At 37.5% G+C, this 23,020-nt stretch overlaps 1 protein-coding gene and 1 non-coding gene across 2 annotated transcripts in view; both read left to right on the top strand.

Annotated features, from left to right (window-relative positions):
• The window catches only part of LOC143303288 (UPF0489 protein C5orf22 homolog), a 339,177-nt gene extending 328,248 nt beyond the window's left edge, over nt 1-10,929 (top strand). The window contains exon 4 of the mRNA XM_076622394.1: nt 10,677-10,929. Within this exon, the coding sequence (XP_076478509.1) occupies nt 10,677-10,701 (25 nt within the window). The 3' untranslated portion in view covers nt 10,702-10,929. The remainder of the gene's footprint in view (nt 1-10,676) is intronic.
• LOC117158743 (5S ribosomal RNA) lies at nt 7,391-7,509 on the top strand. Its single transcript, XR_004464463.2, has one exon. It is a non-coding gene; the product is annotated as a 5S ribosomal RNA (ribosomal RNA).
• Nucleotides 10,930-23,020: the final 12,091 nt, after the last annotated feature.

Genomic DNA, 23,020 nt, shown 5'->3' with positions numbered 1-23,020 from the left:
GGACGTTAAAGTTTAAACACGGCTGACACCGGGCCAAGCGGAAAGAAGGACCACGAACGAGTGATCTCTGAGGACCACCGTGATCACGACCCTGTTTACGAGCTTCTTCGGTCATTAACAAGCGTGGCGACGTTACAGAGGAGGGAGAAGAGGGCTGAAGGAGGATCGCGAGGGTGGCTGTCGAGATAAAAACGGGTCGTTTCACTGGAAAGGAAAGGAAGGGAAAAGAAAGGGATAAAGAAGGTCGAAACGGAGGACGATAGAGAGAGATGGATGGACTAGTGGGGAGTAAAGCAAAAATCGTAACGAGGAACGAGTTCGCGAATGGGAACGGAATCGAGCTGTGGAGAGAGGCTTCGAAATTTCAGGCCGTGCTTTTTATCTTTTTCAGCGTAGCTGATATAGTTTAGGGCCGCAATAAACGTGGGACCTGGGCCGCATCGATTTACGGCTTAATTAAACGCACCAAGTCCCCGAGACAGCAACGAAAAATCGTCGAAACGTTGCTGCTTCCTTAAAGTTCCTTAAATACGAGCCACCCGTTGCCAGACCACGGACGCGTTTATGGCCGCGCGGTTATTCGTCGCTTTCTTTTTCTATTCTTCACCGCCGATAAACTGCCCTTTCGGTTTGAGTCCGCTTTAGATCGCGGAAGAAATTTTTCTCGTCTGTTTCCATACCGTATTTTATCGTTGTTTTATCTGTCGTTCTTTTTTTTTTTTTGTTTCTTTCTAATGGATTTATTTCAGGTTTTATTAGGCGGATTTGGATATTTCGAGTCATATTGAAATGTTAAATGATAGTGTAAAATATTGATTCCGTTGCTAATTGGATCATATAGAGGCACGGCTGATTACATACATCGGAATAAATTATATTTGATTTTTGAAATAATATGATAATGCTAAAATTTGGAAATTTGTAGAAAATGGAATCTTCAGGAGTCAGTTTGACTTCTGAAGTACAGAGAGTTTTACGGTAAGCGTCAGGAACAATGGTGAATTACTTCAGAGAACATTTTGAGCAAAAGCTATCTTTCGCAATCCATTCGTACTATTGTTGAAGATGTACACAGCCAATAAGCATTTCATCAGCTTGTATTTCTACTTTATTATTTTATTATTATGTTGTTTTCTACTTTACATCAAAAACATAAAAATATAAGGACCAAGAACACGATAAAATTAAAAAAGAAAACAATGTTCACCCAAATGCCTTAGCTTTACTTTAATTTCCTTAAATCGCGTCAGCACATAAAAGTGGCGACAGATAACAAAGAAGAATCTTTTAAAATTTCAACGACACTTAAAAACAGTAGACATTAAAAAAGAAATTATTGTAAATTTGAGATGATCTAGTCGAAATATTGACGAACGTTGAACGTGGATCGTTGAAGGTGCAACGATTGGTTGTTTAAACGATCGAACGTTACGAGGAAACAACGATTAGGTGGGCATCTCTGTTGGGCTTCTTTCGCGGGGCTGTGCTTGTTTTCGTGCGGGCTCGCGTTCGATTTTTATTGCAGCCGCTTTACGAGGCCTCTGCGTATCTCCCCGAACGGCTGTAAAATAAATTACTAATTCGGCGAAATTGCTCGCGAAATTATTCTCCGATTAACGCAGCTCGCGCGAATCGTTCGTACCTCTGGCTGATTAATGTCGCGCCATAAATTCTATCCCTGGCCCGTACGATCACGTTTTTGTCTCCGAATCCGGGAATATGGGATTTCCGTCCTTTTTTTCTCGTATTATTCTTTCCTCCTCTTTATTTTCGTTCTCGTCCTGATTTTTTTATTCTGCTACTTCAGCTCCGTATGCTACTCCGTCCTTCCTTTGCTCGTTTTTTAAAATCAATTTAAGGAAACACGCGCGGTGTACGATTACGCTCGTTCGTTACTTTCGTTCCTTGGGATACTGCAGAAGGCTCTTTTCTTTCCAGTAAGCCTCGTCCTGACCACGCCGCCCGTAAAATCTTTATGCATGGATATGTGTGCACACAGGGTGTCACGAAAGAAAGCAGTTGATTTCAGACACTAAAATACCGGACTTTTGGTGAAATGAGATTCGAATACATTCTTCAGGTAATTGGAGGCTTGTTTACTAAAGCGATTTCACTGCGTGCTGAAACAGTACCCATGTTTGGATATGAAGTTTTATGTGATCGGCTAAATATAGTAAATATACCTCATCTCTTTTAATGTTAAAGTTACTTGTCTGAATTATTGATAGTCATACATATATGTTACTCCTGATTACATCGAACGATGTGTTTTACAAGATGCGAAGTGTTGTCTAAATGTTCCTATAATTCTGCTATAACTTTTTCAATAAAAATGAGCGACTTTCAAATTGTAAATGAGACAAGAGTTAGCTATCATCCCTTTTTATTTTGTCTTATATATTACGATATAACAGTATTAATTATACTACAATATAAACCACTACCAGTTAGTACAATGAATTCGTATTTACTTTAGAATATGTTATTTTATTTTATTTCATGGAATGTTTATATCAGTAGCTTCGTTGAAATTATTTTTCTAAATAACATTACCTGTTCGTAGCGTGCAATTATAAAATTAACAAGAAAACAAGAACATACAATACGATGTGTCATTTGTATTTCGAAAATTACATTTGTCATATAATAATTCCCAATGAACAACACATATTTTCAATTACAATCCTCCCACGAAGAATCGTGTTTTCAGTCGAATAAAGACTCCATAAACTACATCCAGTGTTCTTTCGTTTGGCGCCACCCTGTGTACACAGATACTTCTATACACACGAGTGGACCGCATCTCGCGGTGGGTTTTTCGTATTATCCCAGGCGACATAATATGGGGGTTTATCTCGTGGAATCATGGTGGCTTAGCGGGGTGGTTTCTTCCCTCGTAGCGACCGCAACCTCCTCGAAGGCAAATCCTCCTTGCAGAAGACAATGTCGCGGCCCCTTGGACCTTCGGGCCACGTATATATTTTTCCCCGTGTACGCGTCTCCAATTTCTCGTTCCACCCTTCCTTGTTGCGACGACGCCGGATTTCGCGTGTCCTTCCAACAACTTGACAAGACCGCCAGCTCCTGAGGGTCATACCGAAAAAATATTACCACTAAACCGACGAAAGATATGGAGAGAGCGAGCTCCTGGTTTCTGATGCTTTGGAGAAACAAGAACAATGGAGTATTTTAAGAGATGAAAACGGTATAATCTTTCGCTATGAGTTTTGTATTCTGCTAATGGAAAATGTATTTCGATTAATGCTCGTTCTAGAATAATTCTTGTCTTTTGTTTCGTTTTTAGCACACTCATTTTAATATCAACATTTATTCAATTATTTCATAATATTTTTGTATGTTTAAAGTTTTTTAAGAAAATTTGCTGATACGAAGAATCGAAACATATTTAATCGCAATATTAAAATATTTAGAAATACTTAATTCAAAATATTTAATTCTAAAATAGGAGTAAATAGTAGGAGGACTCCACTAAATATGATGTATTTCTTAATCAATTCTATTTTGGAAAAAATTTTTAAATCATTGAAGTGTTGTTAATCTTCCCGCATATCTTTGTCACGTTGCTGTAAAGAAATGAATGATCGAAAGAGGATAAAGAAAAATTTTGTAGCATGGCCAAATACAAGACACAATGCTATTGAGTGACAGTACCATGGTGGAAATTCCACGAAGGGAAATATTAGGGTGCAGAATCGCGAATACACAAGCTAAGAGGGATGACCCTGGGGGAAGGTTAGTCGGTGTTATTGATTCTAATGATATTTTCGCGCCAAGGGCGATAGCAGGATGTAATTGATATCCCATAAGACGGGAAACGTTTATGCGTTCTTCTTTCCATCAATATTCATCCTATTTTTATTAAAAATTATTTCCTCTTTGTTTTCACATAAAATGCTGAAAATTTAATTCATATTAAATATGAATTTTGACTAGTATTTGTTGTTTGTATATTCGAAAAATAAATTTGTACTTATATACCCATACATATAATCCTCTTTTATTACACTTTGACAAATAAAATTAACCAGTAATATTAACAGCTTATAAATTGCAATGGGGCTTGATTATCATAATTTATAATAAGAAACGTATATAAATTGAAGACAATACTATTTTAAAATTCCATGCAATGTTGATTTTTATAATTAATTCGTTATGATACAGTACGAAAGACAGTGTTATCGTATAATTCCTCATATCTTTAACGTTATCTAATGAAACGTTGAATAAACGTTTAATTAATCAACGTTTTAACAAAATACTTGTACACTTTTCCTTAAATAACATTTTACTCTTGTTATTACCTGTAACACTGACTCCGGTAAAATTTATACGAATTTATGAGGAGCTTCAGATACTCCGTATATCGCATAATATATTAGTATAACTATTAATAACAATCTGACCATATTTCAGTTATATGTTAATAGAAGAGTTTCTATTTATCTATAAAACCATACTGACCCCAAAAATTTGTTTAACCTAGACATCACCTATTTGTTACCAATGACCATTTATTTTGGCAAATTGTTACACGCTTCCAATAATATAATCCTTGCTTTCAGTAAATCACGGCGCAGCAACGCGTTCTTCTGCACCGTCGGTATAATAACTTTCTTTGACAGGGCAAATTGTACCTTCAGTTTCAGCCTGGAAAATAGAGCCATACGTCTTCATAGCCCGGGTAATGGGGTAATGGTACACGCGGAGAACGAACAGCATTCCGCTTCGAAGAAAATACAGAGCCCCGCGTAACCGTCTAGATTATCTGCTTCTGTAAAATATTGAATTTTCACGTGGAATATACGCGCGAATAAGCGACGATCCGCGTGTGCACGCCGCGGAAAGCTCTCCTCGCTGTCTCTCCGACAGCATTTAATGGGCGCAATTCAATTGTGCGGCACGGATCGAATAAACAAGTCCAACGAGCATTAAATAACCGGCCCTATTTGGCGTAGCGAATTGTTGCTGCCAAGTTAGGAACGCTACGTAAGGTTACACCGCCTCGCGCATACTAGGAATAACGAACGTTCCCGGACTCCGAAAGGGATCCACGATTGGCGTGCTTAAATCCGTGATTGTGAGCTGCTTTCCGTGACTTTCGAACGTGTACGAAGATTTAGTTGAAGCTGAATTAGAGTGATGGAAGGATAGGGTTGATGGCGTGTTCACGATGTACAGCTTGGTACATACGATCCTAAAATATATTTTTCGCTATACGTATCGTATAGCGTAACTGATTCGTTTTTATCAAAGTTGATATTTGATAAGAAGGTTAAATATTGGATAAAGTACAACGAGATGTCTAGTTTTCTAGATATATACAATGACATTTGAAAGTATAGTCTCGTAGTTGCTATCAGGGTGTGATATTAAAAATATGCATTAGATATAGGTATTCCATTGAAAAGATAAATTCTATTTTGATTTCTATTTGTATTACTGTTTCTAATCATTGTGTACTCATCTACGTCCAATGCTGTCACTCTCCATTTCTGAATACTCTGAATACTCTACTACTGAACTATATTCGTTCCTGAATAAAAAAAAGTTATTATCGTCGCTCGAAAATTACACCAATTTATATTTCACCAATATATATTATATATATTCGCCAATTTCGCATTATCCTTACAGAAATCATCGGTCAAACCGCTATTTCTCTAAACGCACACAGATTTAACACCATTAACATGTACGCTCGACGAAAATCCCAATAATTCCTTTCTTGTCCCGCTATCGTATAGCATTCGATCGTCAGGTTCGCAAGAAATCGGCGAATAAATCTACCGGTTAAATGAGCCGCCCTATTTGGCCTTGCAAATTGTCAGCGTTCGCGTAGGAACGGGAAACAAGGTGCAAGGAATGATATCCGCTCCCGCAGGCTAGGTACAAGGGCTATTAATCCGATCCTCCAGGCGGCTACATAAATGGCCGACGTTCTATCCAACGACGTTTCTATGGACGTGCGGTAAACCATACCGCGTCATAGTCGTCTTTGCCACTGGAGTTTTTATTTTTCTCGAATTGATGCAGTGGCCGCCTGTGTCGCACATTGTCGAGCTGGAACCGCCGCTTTGTATGCATATGTAAACGCGGTTTACTCGTAGAAATTGCCGACGATTGTGCCAGGTGTCAGCCGAGGCGCGCGTGGATATTTTTTTAGGTTAGGAAGCCCGCGTTTCACACGCACGCGTGTTATGTTTCTCCTGATCTAGCTTACCTGGAAACTGTAAGGATTTGTTTCAGGAGAAACGGAATTTTAACTATGGCCACAACGATCAAATTTGTATACCTGGATTATTAATTTATGATCTATTCAATTGGCTTCTTCTTGGATCTTCTTCGCTAGATCGTTTTACTCAACTATTCGACTAAATTTTCGTGTTGACACACGATCGGTTATTAAATTACTCGACTAAATTACTGGGCGCGTCTGAATTGGTGTTTAAAGATAATTTAAAGTCCACTGGTAACCTTTCACAAGATCAGAGTGTAAATATGTAGCGTGTCCAATTAGGCTACCCTAACAGGATCACGTATCCTCAAGTAGGCCCTGACTGTTTTCTCTTCGACGTGCGCTCAGTTGCGACTCGGCCGTCTTATCGAAAGCTATAACTGTTAACGTTCAGTTATAACAAAGATTATTATCTACGATTGTTATGATTGTGAATGATTGTTCTTTGGTATCCCTCATATGGGTCGATCAATTCTGGATACATATTTCGTTGTTTCTTTTCGTCATTCGGTGATATGGTCCAATTCGTAAATGTGAGATTTTCGACCAATAATAACAATTTGTATATTCCATCTTCGTGATTGCATAAAGGAAGATGGATCTACAAGTACGTTTTTAAGCGATGTGAATTAATTTCCACTGTTTAGAATCAGCAAAAGGAGAGGTGTATTCACGTATCGACTCTAACTGCTGACCTTAATTTGAGTTTCGCGACGTTTAATTTAAGAAAATGTTTATTCGACTGTCTCGGAGTTCATGAGGAAAGAAATAGATGGATTGTGAAAGGAATCATACAATTGTTGAAATAAACTTGCACTGAAATTATCCTTCTTTCTTTGATATATAAGATGGCTGAAAAGAGGGTGAATGTTATTCGAATTGGGAGAATCTATTTATTTCAAGATTGGAGGAATTGGTATAAGCAAAAAGTATATTTTTAGTGTTGTTAGTTAATAGTTAGTTAATATTAGTTAATATTGATTTTAGGTACATAGTAGGTGAGAAATATTTTATTCTTCACTTTTTATTTATAATAAAGATTGCGAAAAGTTTATTATGATTTTCTATATCTCTTATTAAAAAATACGTAAATAATTATCCAGAAATAGAGGTAATACTCTTAGTACTACAGCTAACGGCCATACCACACAAGGTACACTGGTTCTCGTCTGATCACCAAAGTTAAGTTGTGTTGGGCATGGATAGTACTTGGATGGGTGACCGCTTGGGAATTCCATGTGCTGTTGGCTTTTTTTTTTTTTTTAGTCTTTCTTATATTTTCTATATTATTTCAAGATGATTCTTCCATTAGATCTTAATAACTATGAATTTTTAATATTAATTCTCGATAATTTTTCACATTTTCCACTCTGCGCATTTCTCATCTTTAAATTTCCTATAAATGCATAACTAGAATCCATCTCGACGTATCAAAAAGACATTTCCTTAGAATTCTTCGAATTTATCGAGTTCATTGAACAATGAGACACAAATGAGATCGTCTCACACTTCTCAAACTTCACAATAATTCGCCACGCAATTAAAGACAACCTTCAACAATCTAACATCTCGATCGCGTCAGTTCGATGAAAATGGTGCTCGCAGAAGATCATCGGGATCGATAGTCGAAGTTGGTAAAGGTGTTGAAACGAGTTATGACGAATCGATCCATTAAGGGCAGCGGCCATCGGAATAGGGAGCTGCCAGATGACGATGATGATGACGATGGTGAAAGCTTCGGATGATAGCGGCACGGCACCACGCCGTGCCCCGCAGGATATCACCTCGATATCCCGTTGCGAGCAAACGGTTGGAATAATTCGTAGGCTTTTTCGACTCTTGTTCTCGAGCGGGGGCGTACTGGCACCTTTCTTTTGCTTAGGTCGATCCTTCCCAGCTCGTGGGAGTCGCTCCAAAATACACTAACGTTCAGCGTTTCTCCTTTTTCCTTTGCCTATTCGTATAAAAATGGATACTCCTGCGAAACATGTTTCGCGAGATCGTTTTATTGGTGTGTGTTCCTAACGATTATTGTCACGATTAACTGTGTTTTCTTATATGGCTGTGTAAAGAATATGTTCTGCACAAGGAAATAGTGGTGAATTTTTTTTATTATAGTGATTTTCGAGTGATCGCTTTGCCGATTAAAAATGTTTTGAGATAGGTTTTTTAAAATTATTTTAATGTAACGAATGGTTAGTTAATGGATGATATTGTTAGGAAGCGTAGGTTCTTTTGTTAGATTATATTTTCATATCATATTATGCTATATTATATTAAATTTGTTTTGTTTCAGTTTATTTTTTCTTATGCTTGATAAAGTTGCGACGTTATTTTCTTCAGTTTTTATTCTTTTCATTTTTTCTTCATTTCATATGTATACATGTGTATCATTTTATTTTATTATGTGAAAGATATTCGCGAATATGGTGATTGTACACGTATATCAAAATACCAGAAAATATTTTATCGCCTATAATTGCACGTATCGTAACAGCTTGTTAATAAGATTTTCGTAAAATCTATTCATGGCACGTACACGTGACACGTACTTATACAACATATTTGCTTATTCAAGATCATTAATTCTTCACGTATCTTATTGATCTACTTATTGCAGTTATTAATATTCTGCAGTTTCTCGATTAATTCCTAAGTATTTCAAACAAATCATTCTTATGAATTTATCTATATATATATGTATCGCAATTATTAATTTCCAGGAGTTTAACGCAAATTATTTCTGTTACATTTTAAATTATTACAGAATTGTGTACAATATTAAATTTTAATTTATTTTTCCCTCTTTCATTGTCCACGTATGACATCAAATAGCCAACTGCATTTTTATTCAGAAATACAGTATGGAGCAATTATCGAAGGAAATATAAACGTTCCTTGACGTGCGTAAGTACTCTTTTCCAATTCACAATCTATTTTCATATTATTACGCTTGCGGTAACATTCAGCCACGAGTTCAATTACTCCGTGAACGCGCTCACCGAACACGAGTAATAACAAGGAGAGCGACTTTAATTTTTGATCGCGCACCGTAATTTTCCCCTATCACCTTTTGCATTCTCGTAACACATTCCTCTCCCTGCACTTGTATCAGCTTTCCTTCGTTAATGATATCCCTAATTGCCGATGCAGCGAGGTACCGCTGTCATCTGTTTGTTAATATCGTTCCATCATCTGTCGTGTATTTTTCCTTTCTTTCTTTATTTCGATCTTTCTTTTTTCTCCATTTCGAACTGTTTTCTTTTGTCGCTGTTTGACAGCGTAATTACAGTAATACGTGCGTGCACGATGACGTCGGCGATGATGATGATGATGATGATGATGATGATGAAAACGTTATCAAGGAAGTTATTGAAATAATTATATTTTCATAAAAGTTACTTCGACAGTCTCCGAACGGTTGGTGCAATAGGTTCGATGGACGAACCAGTCAAGTCTGCAATTTATGCTACAGAGATTTTTGTTCGATTCAACGACGTAATGATTCCGCGTTGATGCTAGGCTTACGCTTTTGCACTCTTCGTTTTGTAGTAGTTAATTCAACGTTAGATATATGCGAGGTATTCGCCTTTCTATTAGGATGGACTTCAACGAGATTTGAATATGACGTTAGATGGCTAAGTAGATACTCCTTAGTAATTATTAGAGTTCGATTATGTGGTTTGAAGGAAAATAAAACCGTTTTGTATAAATATACAAATGTGATACAATCGTTGGTACAATGATCGAATTAAAGAGAAATGGATTAGAAATTTTCCCGCAATTTTCTCTGACCGTCTGTTATAAGTTATAAAATCATAAAAAATAGCGAATCTAAAGCATAGAAAAATTTATGTTAATTACAATACGCCCTTAATATTCTTTCATGTAATATTACACCGTGGGACAACGTTACACTAACGCTATGCGAGTGTTGATTGTTAATGTATAATATACATGCGTGTTTAGCTATTTATCTATTTGCGCTTTGTTTTAATTATTTACTACCTTTTTACTCTTCAAATATTCGGAGTTATTGGTTTTTCCTACAAATATAAGAAAAATTATACGTGTCGTTATTCTTCGCATAAAAATTAAGTTAAAAACCAGCGTTAAGAATGGGTAATGAATAACATTAAAAAAATATTTTTATAAAGTGAAATATTTAATCTTCGCTGAGACAATCTCAGTGAGACTTACTAATTGCAAATATACTGTTCAATTAAAACTTCTAAATTTATTTAATCCACATAAATAAATTAGCCCACGAAATCGCCAATCGCGTTAGATACTTATACTTGTCAAATAATTTCTAATTTTCAACGACATAAAAAACGTTAAGATGATCGGGTTTATGATTCAGACCTCGAAGAAGGTTATTTTTGATAACGCATTAATTAATATTTTTATGCTGTAGTCGACCATTCAAGTCAGGAGCCTAAAAATTATTTTATGGGCGAGAAGGGTCTGCATCTTTGATGGCCATGTGAACTGTTAGGACCTGGCATCTGCACACTTAACAGCGATAGACGTATCGTAAACTCATGACACCGTGCTCGAACAATTCGTGGACATGGGATCTGCTGACTTGACTGCTCCTCCTTGGCGCTAGTCCTTTCACGTTTGGCGTTGACCTGCGTCACCATTTTACTAATCTGCCAGTCATTATATTATACGGGATGTTCTTAAAAGCACAATCTAGATTTTCAGATGTTTATTGATTTATTATAAGTACTATCGTTTATTGTAATTTGATATAAATTAATGCGAGGATTAGTTTGATGCATTTCATTTTATATAATTATTGACTATTGAATATTCGACATTTTATATGCGTCAATTACATGTATATACTATTCTTATCTTGCAATTTATTATTAGAACGGTACACACCTGCTGACCCCTAAAGTATCGAATATTCAATACCAAATAATTCACTATTATAGGTGATATATACATACAATTGACGCATTGAACATTATATTATAATCACTCTTTAATTGAAGATTTCCAAAATTGGAGAGGCTGAATAATCCCAATTGGAGGTCACAAAAGGAAACCGTGATACATAATATTGCTCATGTTTCATAGAAAAGCAATTTTACAATTCCACGTGTTGTCAATCAATTTTACATCAATATTATTGTTCCCTTTGTTCTTAAGATTAAATATATGTTTTTATCATTTCCTTGGACATTTCAGAAATATTAATAACGTTAGTTATATAGATTAACGTTAATTAAACTAAAGTAACATAACAATTAAACTAATATTATTCGTTTCTTACAAAACATTTATCACATATTTTCAAGAAGCTTATATTTTCGATTCTACGATCCCCAACTATTTCATATCAAAATACATCTTTTTAGCTACCGACTAAGACAAAGGTCGATTCCTATTGTATCTTTGGCGCATGATCTTCGATCAAAGTTCTACGATATCAGAAATCGTTATCCTTCAGAAAGATCCACTACCTTTCAACACAAACTCATTCGTCGTACAAAACAACCTATATCAGAAATTACACAACGAAAGATGTAATATGCATCGAGTCAAACCAGCGACACTGTCCCACGACGAAGTGGAAGAGGATCGGAACACCTCAGAAACCACGCCATCCTAAATCCATTGAAACGCCCAGTCAGGCGACGTCTCTTAAAAGGGAACGTTTCGTTCCCGTTTTCTCGACAGTTTCCGACGGGATCGGTATTTACGGCGTCGTAGCATCGGTCCCGGTCACGTGGCCTATCCTGCGGCGCGGCTTTCTCTACGTCGTAGCCGACGATGCGTCAGGTGGTTCTGTTCTCCGTTTCCCACGGACTTCAGCCTTTATTATATCATTCGATCACAATGCACACCGAAACGTCTCCTTGGTGGATCGAGCGTGGAGAAGCGACGCACCTGCAGCCGGCTGCAGAACTCGGCTTGCGCCATGCAATAATATTAACAACGGAGGTAGAGAGAGAAAGAGAGAGAGAGAGAGAGAGAGAAAGAGAGAGAATACACACAGAATGTGGCAGCCGTGTACACCAACGTTACCACCGGCGCGGCGTGTGCATCGAACGACGTATAGGTACGTGTCTCGTCGCGATTCTTCCTCGTGATAGATGCACCGCGATTCAGGTCAGTTTCTGTTTCGAAAGAACGGAGAAAGGTGTTTTGAGAGGCAGAGGGGAACAGGTCTCGACGAACAGTAATAACGGTGAAACGGTGATACTGTTCTGGTGACAGTCTGTTTCCAGCATGAGCTCATTGAGTTACATCGTCGCAGATGGAAGGATGTGATCAACCCTTTCCGGTTGCAGCAGGTTTTCAACGAGCTGACTGGTTCTCAGGGTTTAAGATTCTGAGGGGAGGGGAGGAATATTGAAATAACGATGTCGCGTGATTTTGATGTCTATGTTCTGATATGATATTTTATTTATTATTTACAAGAAGAAGTTGTATTCCTAGAAAATAAATAGGTTCAATTTATATCGAATGTTCATATGCATGGGTACATGCGTAGATAGATAAGGTACAAGCATACATACCTATGCGTATAAAAAGACACCCTAATTTATTAAAATTCACGAAGAAAAATATCGATTAAAATTTGTTTGTCGTCGATCTAGAACTTAACAAACGAACCAAACGAAATTTTGCAGGTGCAGTTTCAAAAATATCGTAACAAATATACAAGAATCAATCACCACGTAGGAAACTCCAACTCTACATCATACTCGAGACCACCACCCGTACTCCAGGAAGAAAAATTCTAAATTCTTATTTTCCACCGAACCGCCATAAATCTCAACGAGCCATCCGCCTCTGGGTCTCACATTTCCAGCCCTTCCTCTTCTTGTACGTCCATCGTTCGCCATCAATTTCCTATTCATCCTGCCAACAGAAAACTCCTCGGTTAAAAATCGTGCAGGTTCTCAAGCACGATAATTTTCCGTCGAACCAGCGACACCGGTCTCGGCGTCCACACGACGAGGAAAAAAAAAGCTCGAGTCATTAGGCGGACCTCGCGATGCATAGGATCGCGAAAATCATGAGGAAGTTGCCGGATAAATCTCCCCGTGCGGCCTTGGGGGATCGTTTTGTAACGTGAGACCGACGCGGCCACGGCGTGTTCACCCTTCGTCGGCAATTTATCAACTTCTTGCGATAGACCGCATTAATAATGGGATTTATCGGCCGATATCGATCGATCCTCCGCGACCGGGTAAACCTATATCATCGTGATCTGGAACCGGTTGCTCCTGGACTCGTCGGAGCTGTACAACGATACCGTGAGCTAGGAATTTATCACACGCGATCCTGATCGCGCGGCCATTTGTCACCGTGACCTAGCTCGATTTGGCCGGCCGCAAAACTGCGATCGACGATCGCGTTGTAGATCGACTATTACCGGGTAACGTGCATGGAAATGATTCTTCGCCTATCGGGCTTTTCAGCCTGCGATTGTTGCTTGCTATCGATGATTTTGATTGTCGGGCTTTGGAATTGTTAGACTTCGAGTGACGCAACCATACGGTACTGGTACGTGTATGACCATCGATGTCGATCGTTTGGAAAGTATCGCGTAAAGTGAATTGAGTGCAAGTTGTATGGTTGGTTTTCAGGGAATGAAATTTTTGACTAATTGTGGGTTTGAATAATCTCGCAATATATATAATTAATATAAATTGATGGGGAAGGAATAACGATATGTAAAATGAGTTTCTTTAAAGCAAACATTTCTGAGTAGTTGTGAACATTTCGTTTCTTGATTCAATGGAAAAAAGCAGTAAAATAATATATTATCTTGCTAGGAAAGCCAATAATATACTTGGTAATATACAACCTTTAGTAATGAATGTAACAGGTACTAAAAGTTCAGGTCAATTTTCTACAAATTAGCTGTTTAAGAAATTCTTCCTTTCTCTATAATTGGGCAGTAGTTGAGGATAGAGTTGAGGATTTTGGTGATGTGAAATAGAACCTTATAGATTTTGTGAAGAGTGTTATGATCGTGAAGAGTATAATATAGCGATGAAATTGTACGAATATTTGTCACTGTGTGGAAGAGAATGTTGTGTTATCTATGATTGCTTCGCAGCTGAGAAGAAAGATCTATATTAATATGTATCACGAAAAAGACACATGTTCGAAGAAATTACGTGTATCGACGTTATCTCGCGAGGTGTAAAAACCGCTAGGAGGAAAAAATAATAGTAAAAAATTACCATCGTACACGCAATTAGAATGCAACAAGACGAATGAGCGTACGAATTAATGACTAAAACCGACTTCGTGTTTCATTACGCTCGTATCAATTATATTTCCTCATCTACGTCTCCATTTGCGATCGGTGCCCGTAAAGATCTGCACAGAGAAAGTAACATTAGTTTCCGCAACGCTTATCCTTCGCTCGTTTGTCAATAATCATCGATCAAAATCCCTGTGAAACGCATGACGTAGGGTCATCAAACGTTAAATTATAAATATCCTACCGGAATTCTCATCGAGCGTGCAGGATCGACGCGGAGAGACGCGTTCATAATTAGAAACGAAGCAAAACGAAAGTTATACATCTAGCAAACCTCCTTCGAACTGTATACTCATGATTTCGTAATCGTTGAATTAATTGAAACGTCAATTTCGCGATTACTGTGCGGGAGCTACGATACTTATGAGCGCTCGAATTGCGATGGATGCAATAGATGAGATGGAAGAGTCAATTAATGGCAACGTGTCGTTGAGAAAATGCGATTTGTCTCATCGAAGCAACCGTTTTCCTTTCTCCGCGCGCTCCGACGTCTCTGTGCATTCATCATAAAACTGTTGCGGTCATTAGTTACGTAGATATGTTTCTCTTACGATGCGTGTGCGTTACGTAAAAGTTAAAGAATGGCCGCTCGTAAACTAGAAGGTTTCATCGGGAACTTTAGAAATTAGATTGCATCCGAGGCAATCGTCGCTGGTGGAATGGAATTTTATGGGTAATTTCGTTCCTTTGAAAATACCTATCTGTTTTTTTGCTTGCCAGTAAATAGAAAGTAAAACAAAATATATCTCGAGGTTGTGGTTCTTTACACGTATATAAATATATTTATTCGTATTTATAATATATTTATAAACATGAGTATAAATTTTGTATCTAAGAACGTTTTGGATAGATTGCATTAGATTAGTTGTAATGTTGCAAGACAAATTACTATGAACTTATCACGAATATTATATATTCTTTTTCCTTGAATGTTTATTTTTTATCGTCTCAGGAGTCTTTCAACATTTTAGATCAGATTCTTCACGGATCATTAATGTTCTTTGAAAATGTCATTTGTCACTTTGTCGTAAACTATCTCGTACTGTCTGACTATTAGTCATTCTACCTTCCATATCGAACTTTAATCTCTAACATTCTTCAATTAAGGATCAACGTACCGACCATTAAATTTACCATTAATGCTACTTTTATGTTTCCTCAACTATCAATTTTTAGTACTCTAAATTATTCCAATATAACAAAAATATTAAGCATATTATATTAAGTTTTGGTACAACGTCTGCCGTATGTTATTAAATTCTCAAGTTTCGAAATATATCACGTATACTGTTACTATATTAATTGTCCTCTACGCAAAATTTATTTTGCAATAAAGAACTTGATGAATTTGTTATTTCTTCTTAATCCCCTGGTAGCAATAAAATACTTTTCTTTTACTACATAACAATGTTTCGATTCTTATGGAACAAATGATTACGATTTATTTTAATCTCTAATTCCTTTTAATCTGTGCAATATAATATTACTTCACTGTAACCGAAACATACATTTATCAAAGATTGTTCTCAACTAAATATTATAAAATTAAATAGTCGTCGCAATTACGACCATCGATTAAATTTGAAGTGAATGGATAATAAATGCAAATTTAATATTATTCTATTACAACTGCGATATACATTTATTGTATTATATCGTCAAAGATTATTCTCAGTTAAATATTGCGAAATTAAATAAACGCAGATAACAGACGTCGATTAAATCCCAAGCCAAGTGATTAACAAACCTGCTAAAGATTCAAAAATAATTTGTCATTAATTTGTCGCTAGAACGTTATCTTTCACTACGCGCTTTCCAAATGTACGCCGAATCCGCTACTGGTTATGATTTCGCAGGCAAAAAAGGTAGCTGGTTCGGACGATTGAAAGATTCTCCACGCGTTTCATTAATCAAACCGTAGAAACCACGACGTCGACAAACGGCAGTCGTCATGCGAAATCCACCGCAGCCTCTCGATAACCCGTGGTAATGGTCCGATCGAGGTGAAATCGCCGATTCGAAGGAAGATGACGATCCATTGATGAACGTGTTCCGTCCGAAGCTGTTCCCGTTCTCGCGCGTAACTGCGCTTCGGAATAGGGTCATGTCCGTGTGACCGCGAGAAATTTCAATAATAACCGTGCGTGGCCATTTTCAGTGGCAATTTCGCGTTATGCAAACGACAGAGAGGAAGAGGGGGGGGGGGGAGAGGAAGAGAGCCAACCGCTGCGTGTATATCACGCTACAAAGCCAGAACGATACTCAAGTGTAGATTTATGCGAATCGAAACGTCGTAACTCGGTCACGAATACGTTTTGCTCTCTGCGAACCGTTAAAAATGACGCGACTCGAATCTTTGAATATTTCATTTTACTTCCGCAATGAGATTGTTTTCTTTTTTTTATCGTTGAAAGCGTGTACGAAAGTTTTAATTTATATTTAGGGATGTTTTTTCTTAAGGAAATCGAAGATTGAATCGATTTCTCCCGAAGATCGAAAGTATGAGGAGATATTGGTAGTTTGGTGTGTTTCGTACGTTTAACGAAATTAATATGTTAAAAAAAAAAACGTTTTCGAATTTTATTTCCTAAGATTTTAAATATCGTAAAATCGCAATACCTTGGCTTCGTTTATTACTAGAATAAAATATATGTTGTACATAAGGGAAATCTGGAATCGTCCGAAATAATTGAAAACGATTCTAGTAATGCTTTGTGATTTCCTATGTATTGAAGGATTTATTGTAGGAAAATACTCAAACATCGGCCAAATACACCTGAGAAATCTGAAACACTGTAGATCTTCAGCATTTTACCATGTTACCTAAAAAATTTTTAAATGTACTCTTGTAAAAATAAAAGATCTAAATCACTGCAAACAATATTGTTTCATTGTTCGTGCGTCTATGAAATCTTTTAAAAAACGAGGAACGAAATTTCCCATATCCGAAGTATTTTAAATCTTTGCCTCTATGTGTGCAACGAAACATTGAAATTTTATATGCAATTGATACGCAGTAGTTTGATATCCATAATTGATATCCGATAACCTTGTAGTTTAGAATTAAATTCAGAGTAGGTACAGTTACAATTTTCTTTCGTTGAATTTGATCCATAATCCGCATCACGAATATTAATTCAGTAGGATATTCGATCCGATATTATAAAACCACGAGTTACAGCATATAAAGTATTAAAAATTTCCCTAATAAAACTTATGAATTCATCGAATCATAGACTGTGAATATTTATATATTTATGGGATATTTGCTGGTGAAGATCAGGCGAATGCACATAAGAACGCACATAATACGCAATCTGGCCGAATAACAATAAGGTAATTCCTTTTGAAAAAAAATGAAAAGAAAATATGGGACAAAATGTTTTCACTCGAAACATTTTTAAATTCGATGTTTTCGAAAACCGAGGCTCGGACGAAAAAATTATTTTCTATACTTTCTCCTCATTTTTTCGCAAGAAATCAACCGAATGCCGTCTGCATATTCGACCGGATCGTGTGTATACAAAATATCTAAAGCATTATAAAGAAATAAAAAGAAACGTGATTCCCACTTTAGAAAGGATCGCGAGGACTACTTTCCTCGCGTCATGTGGGCCAGCTTCGCCTTTCCCACACTTAATATCCTCGTTTCTCTTCTCTTCATCTCCTACGGTCGCCGCGTTCCCCAGCTTTTGCTACCCTGCAATTTTTCTGCGGGCCCCACGCCAGGTTAATTCTAGGGCAGCCAAAATGCATCCTCGCGGAATCGTACGAGGCTGTGTAGTCGTTGCGGGCACCGTGGGCCTCTCGTGTGTCTGTAAACAATTAAACTACACAACTTCTCCCCGACCTCTTCGAACGGTGTTCGTCTTTGAAGATGAAGTTGCAGCGCGGTACTGCCAATGGAAATAACTGTACCGCGATGTATACGCGAAAAAGGCGCGGTAAACAACTCCAGCTGCAAGAGTTGCTGCCTCGTAAATTGTCCAGGGAGGGTTTTACGACTTGGTCTAATGTTGGTGTTCCACCTGAAGGGAATTATTCTGTTTTTCAATTGCTGCTGACGTTATCATGGGATCGCTGCTGACGAGAAGCTTGCTAGATGCAAGTGTCTTGGTTGAACCTTACGGTTTATCTGGTTTATATACACAATCTAATAACGGAATAACGCATCAGAATCATATAATAACAGAATTATCGCGTGTTTTAAAAAAGTAGCTATTCCACTAAAAAAATTAAATTCAAACAGAAAAAATCTGACGAAAATAACAAATATTCTACCGAATTTCTGACTTCCGTATTCTTTATTTGGATAAACATTTCGTTATATTCTAATCCGCACTGCCTGTCCTAAATACCGAAAGAAATAATTTATTACAATTTCCTATCCCTCGTCAATTCTATTCTACGGTCTATCAAACAATTCGTTAGAAAATAGCAGAAAATTAATGCGAAAGGACGATCGAAAGATTCCTAACTACCTAAAAGCGTGACAAATTTCTGGCAATAGCGGGTCACTTTTACCAACGATTCTTTAAGATTGTTCGATAGAGCGCGTTCCAGCTGCGATGAATTTCGCGTTGAAGAATCGTACGCGTCATCGAACGAAATAAGCACGTGATAGCCTTGGATTTGAATTGACAGAGGTGCGCGGTAATGTCGGAAGAGCTACAGAGGGAGAGTTAAAGATCATCGTTGAATATCGCGCACGTCATGGATTTTACTGGAGGCGTCTATGTACCTTTGGATAGGTGCGTCGTGTAAAGCGGTCGAGGGATCGTCACGGATATCTGTTAAGCGTGGAACCGATTCGTACGGCTTGAAAACCTAACTTCGCAACTACGTTTGAAAAAGAACAAAGAGAAAGGCTCGAACACGTATAGATTTTATCGGCGTCGATCGAAGTTCTTCACGCCTGATAGAGTACATGTACTTGCACGATAAGAAGCTGATATATTCAGCTATACGTTGTACGACATCGTGTCTATTTATTTATTTATTGGCGGGAAAACTGTTGCGGAAGTCCCTCTCTTGTAGAAAAGTTCGACCGAGAACATTTAGTTCCATGTGAAATAGTTAGCTTTTTCGTTCTGTGCCATTTGTAATTATCTGTAATTCTGTAAATATCTGTAATTCTTTTTTAAATTTGCAATACGCTCTTTGATATACGAGGATCATGGTCTTTATAATATACGCAAGACAAATAATAATAATTGCCACTATCCGTCAACGCAAAAAGGAAAACACGAATCTGAAAAGAAAAAAAAATTGCGGACATTATTACACCTGAGATCTCATTGTTATTTACCGTGATACTCATTCAAATATCACTTTCTTTCTTATACAGAACAATACTATTTACAACATCCTTCATCCTATTCTTAGCGCCTTTCTCGAACGATTTTTAACATTATTCGCTGAAAGGTGTACCATTCGCGCTGAATGGACAGTATCCTTTACGAAAGAAAGCAAAAGAACGAAGGGTGGCTCATTGTGGGAAGGAGACGATGCGTGGAAGTTGTACCACGAGCAACGAGAGTAAATGGATCCTTGAGAAAGGAGGTGGACACTTTCGTGGGCCTCTCATTTCGGGGTCCGTTCGTGCGGAACAACTAAGTGGACTTTGCGGCTCCGTTAGTCGATACTGGTCCCCATTTAAATGCGGCAAGGGCGTTTTGTACGACGCTCCTTATCGGGCAATTTCTTGCAAAATATCGCAGTTTCATTGATCTTTCTTTCAAGTTTCGATGATTACATGTATTTATGTGTTCTTTTATTTCGACAGAAAAGCTACTATCTTCCACAGGTATCAATTTTATATCGCCCGATGTATTATTATATTCAGTTTACACATTCCAAATGAACTGCGAGGCAAGTATTTTTCTTGAAAGCTGTGAGATTAATTACGTATTCCCTTGTCGAGATCAGTTTATTTTTATTTCTCTGAAATACCTGCTTATTTGATCGAAATTAAATGGTGCATGTTCGTTAACGACGGATTTGCGCGAAAAGTTTGATTCGAAAGTTTTGTCTTCCTTCTTCTCCTTGGTAAATTATCTTCTTGTTCTTTTGATTTCTCTTCTTCTTTTGTTTTCTTTATTCTCTACTTGAGAAGTAAATTTCATTTCTTTTTTTTTTTTACAAGGAATAATGTTTCAATAAACATTGGAAATTGCTAACGACAAATAGTGTTTTAGTAGAATCGAGATCAGAGAAGAATAAAGGAGTTAATGGAAATTCTAAAGGATATATGAAAATATTCATATATGTGTTTGCACGTTCTCATCACGAAGGGCGTTGCTGACGATATAATTGATGACGCGTTCGATGACGCGACGAGAATACTCTTTCTTCTCTTCGTTGATTCATTTCAGATAAAGGGACAGGTATATCGTTAATTCGGTTATTCGGGCATACAGCTCAATTATTCCAAGTCTGGCTCGTGAAAAGGGTTCGATCGATGCTGGATTATCGATCGATCGACTACCGTGAGTCGGTATAAATCGTTCTCGATTTTTGCTCGAAACCTTCGCACCATCTTGCCTCCCTTATCTTTCGCTCTGAGCAACATCGAGCGGTTGTTTCGTCTTAATGATCTTTGATCGCGATCTATTCGTATGTAAATGAGCAGGTAGGTTAAAAATGTGTATTAAATTTATAACATCGTATTATATCACAGTGGCCACGATCAACGTTACCCCATTTCCTTTATCACGATCCTATCAATTTTGTTGCTATTAATGAATATAAATGGAGGAGAAATATATTGTTTTCAGAAATTTTTTTACAAAAATAATTGGTTTTATAAAGTCATTTGTGTTTTCTGTACACTGTGGTCACAATGTAATTAAAGGCGAAGTTCCAATCTGTAATAAATTACTTTTATACTCAATTTTTGGGCAGTAGCATAGATGTGCGCAAAATTGATGTTGTTGATAAAATTTTTTGCCAAAATAATCGGTGTGATTGGGCCATTTATCTTGGATCTTTTATACCCTGTTATTAGCGATCGTAGTTTGGTGGTGTTCCGATCGGTAATAAACTTTTTTACACTCAGTTTTTATTTAGTCCTTCTGATACTACAAAAAGTTAATTCTATTGACAAAATTAATCGAAAATATCTAAAGTTAGGAAGAATTCTCCCGTAACTACAAGATCGAAAAATATATTTCTTAACGCATGAATGTAAATTGTAACATTCTAAATTAATAGCAATTCATATATTTCTGTTTTTAACGATATAATTCTACGAGCTCTTAGTCGTCGTTGATATTTTACATAAAAGAGAATACGCGCAGTATTCACACAAAATTCCACAATCTCCCAAAAATTCACTTCGTCAACTAAATTAAATACAATAATCAAAGACTCCCGATCTGAAAATAGAATCCTGGCTAGTCCAGGTGGTTAAACAAGAATCTTTTAACCCTTTGAAAGCACGTTGCTTTTTTACCAGTCAAAATATCCCGTTGACACAGCACGATACTGATCGGAGCGTATTTCTTGGCAGACTGGCGAAACCGTCGAAAATCATGCGACACGCTCGTAATAAAGGGACTACTGTCGTTGGTACCAATGTTTTATTAACCCGGACAGCCTTAGGAGGTCCATGTGTAACCAGAAACCGACCGCTGCTCGCCCCAGGACATCTAATTCGTTTCCCCCCTCCTACGTCCAGGTAAAATAATATTCGGCTGCACGTGTTATGTGAACACGACGCCTTCATGAAAATCTAGGACCTGGTATTAGATTCCTTCGTGACTAGGTGCTGATGAAATTTCAAAAAAGTTATAACGAGCCGCGAAAAAGGAAGAATTACTTAACAAAAGAAGGAAGAAATATGCAGCGTGAACGAAAGGATAAAGAAGGAGGTGTAGAGTGTATGGTCGTCTTGCAAAGGACCAAACTACCGTAGATCTTATTACTAGATCGTTCTTTAACGATCCTATTACTAGTTCGAGCGTCGTCTACTTAACAGGTACAGAGTATAGATCATCGAGTTCCGTCTCTTCGTTATTGGACCAATTTGCTTAAAAATGTACATTAATGAAAAGATTACATCGACGACAAGCATCGATCGAACGATACTCGTTTACAAGACGATTTTCGAGGTCCGCGAACGATGGAATTTTAATTGCTGTCATTTCACGAGGCGACGTCGTGTCATCATCCTGCGGGAGACACTGATAAAAATACGGATGATGCCCGTTGGAGGCATCAAGCTGGACACGCCATGGAACATCCTATCCGATGCATCTCTTGGTCATGAATTCGATATAAAGGGAATGCGATAAAGGGAACGATAAAAAGACGGAATGTCGTTCGAGGAGGAAACGTGTTGTCGTTTAGGGCAGAAAATACCAGGCGATTCGCGAAATGCTACGACCAGAACGTATAATAAAAGCTGTTGACAGTAATCCCGGATTGTAACGCAAATTAAACGCCGGGTACCACGAAGCGCC

This window comes from Bombus vancouverensis, chromosome 1 (genome assembly GCF_051014615.1).
Source record: "Bombus vancouverensis nearcticus chromosome 1, iyBomVanc1_principal, whole genome shotgun sequence".
Taxonomy (NCBI): Eukaryota; Metazoa; Arthropoda; class Insecta; order Hymenoptera; family Apidae; genus Bombus; species Bombus vancouverensis.
The sequence above is the reverse complement of the archived record's forward strand: the minus strand, read 5'-3'. Positions and strand labels throughout refer to the sequence as shown.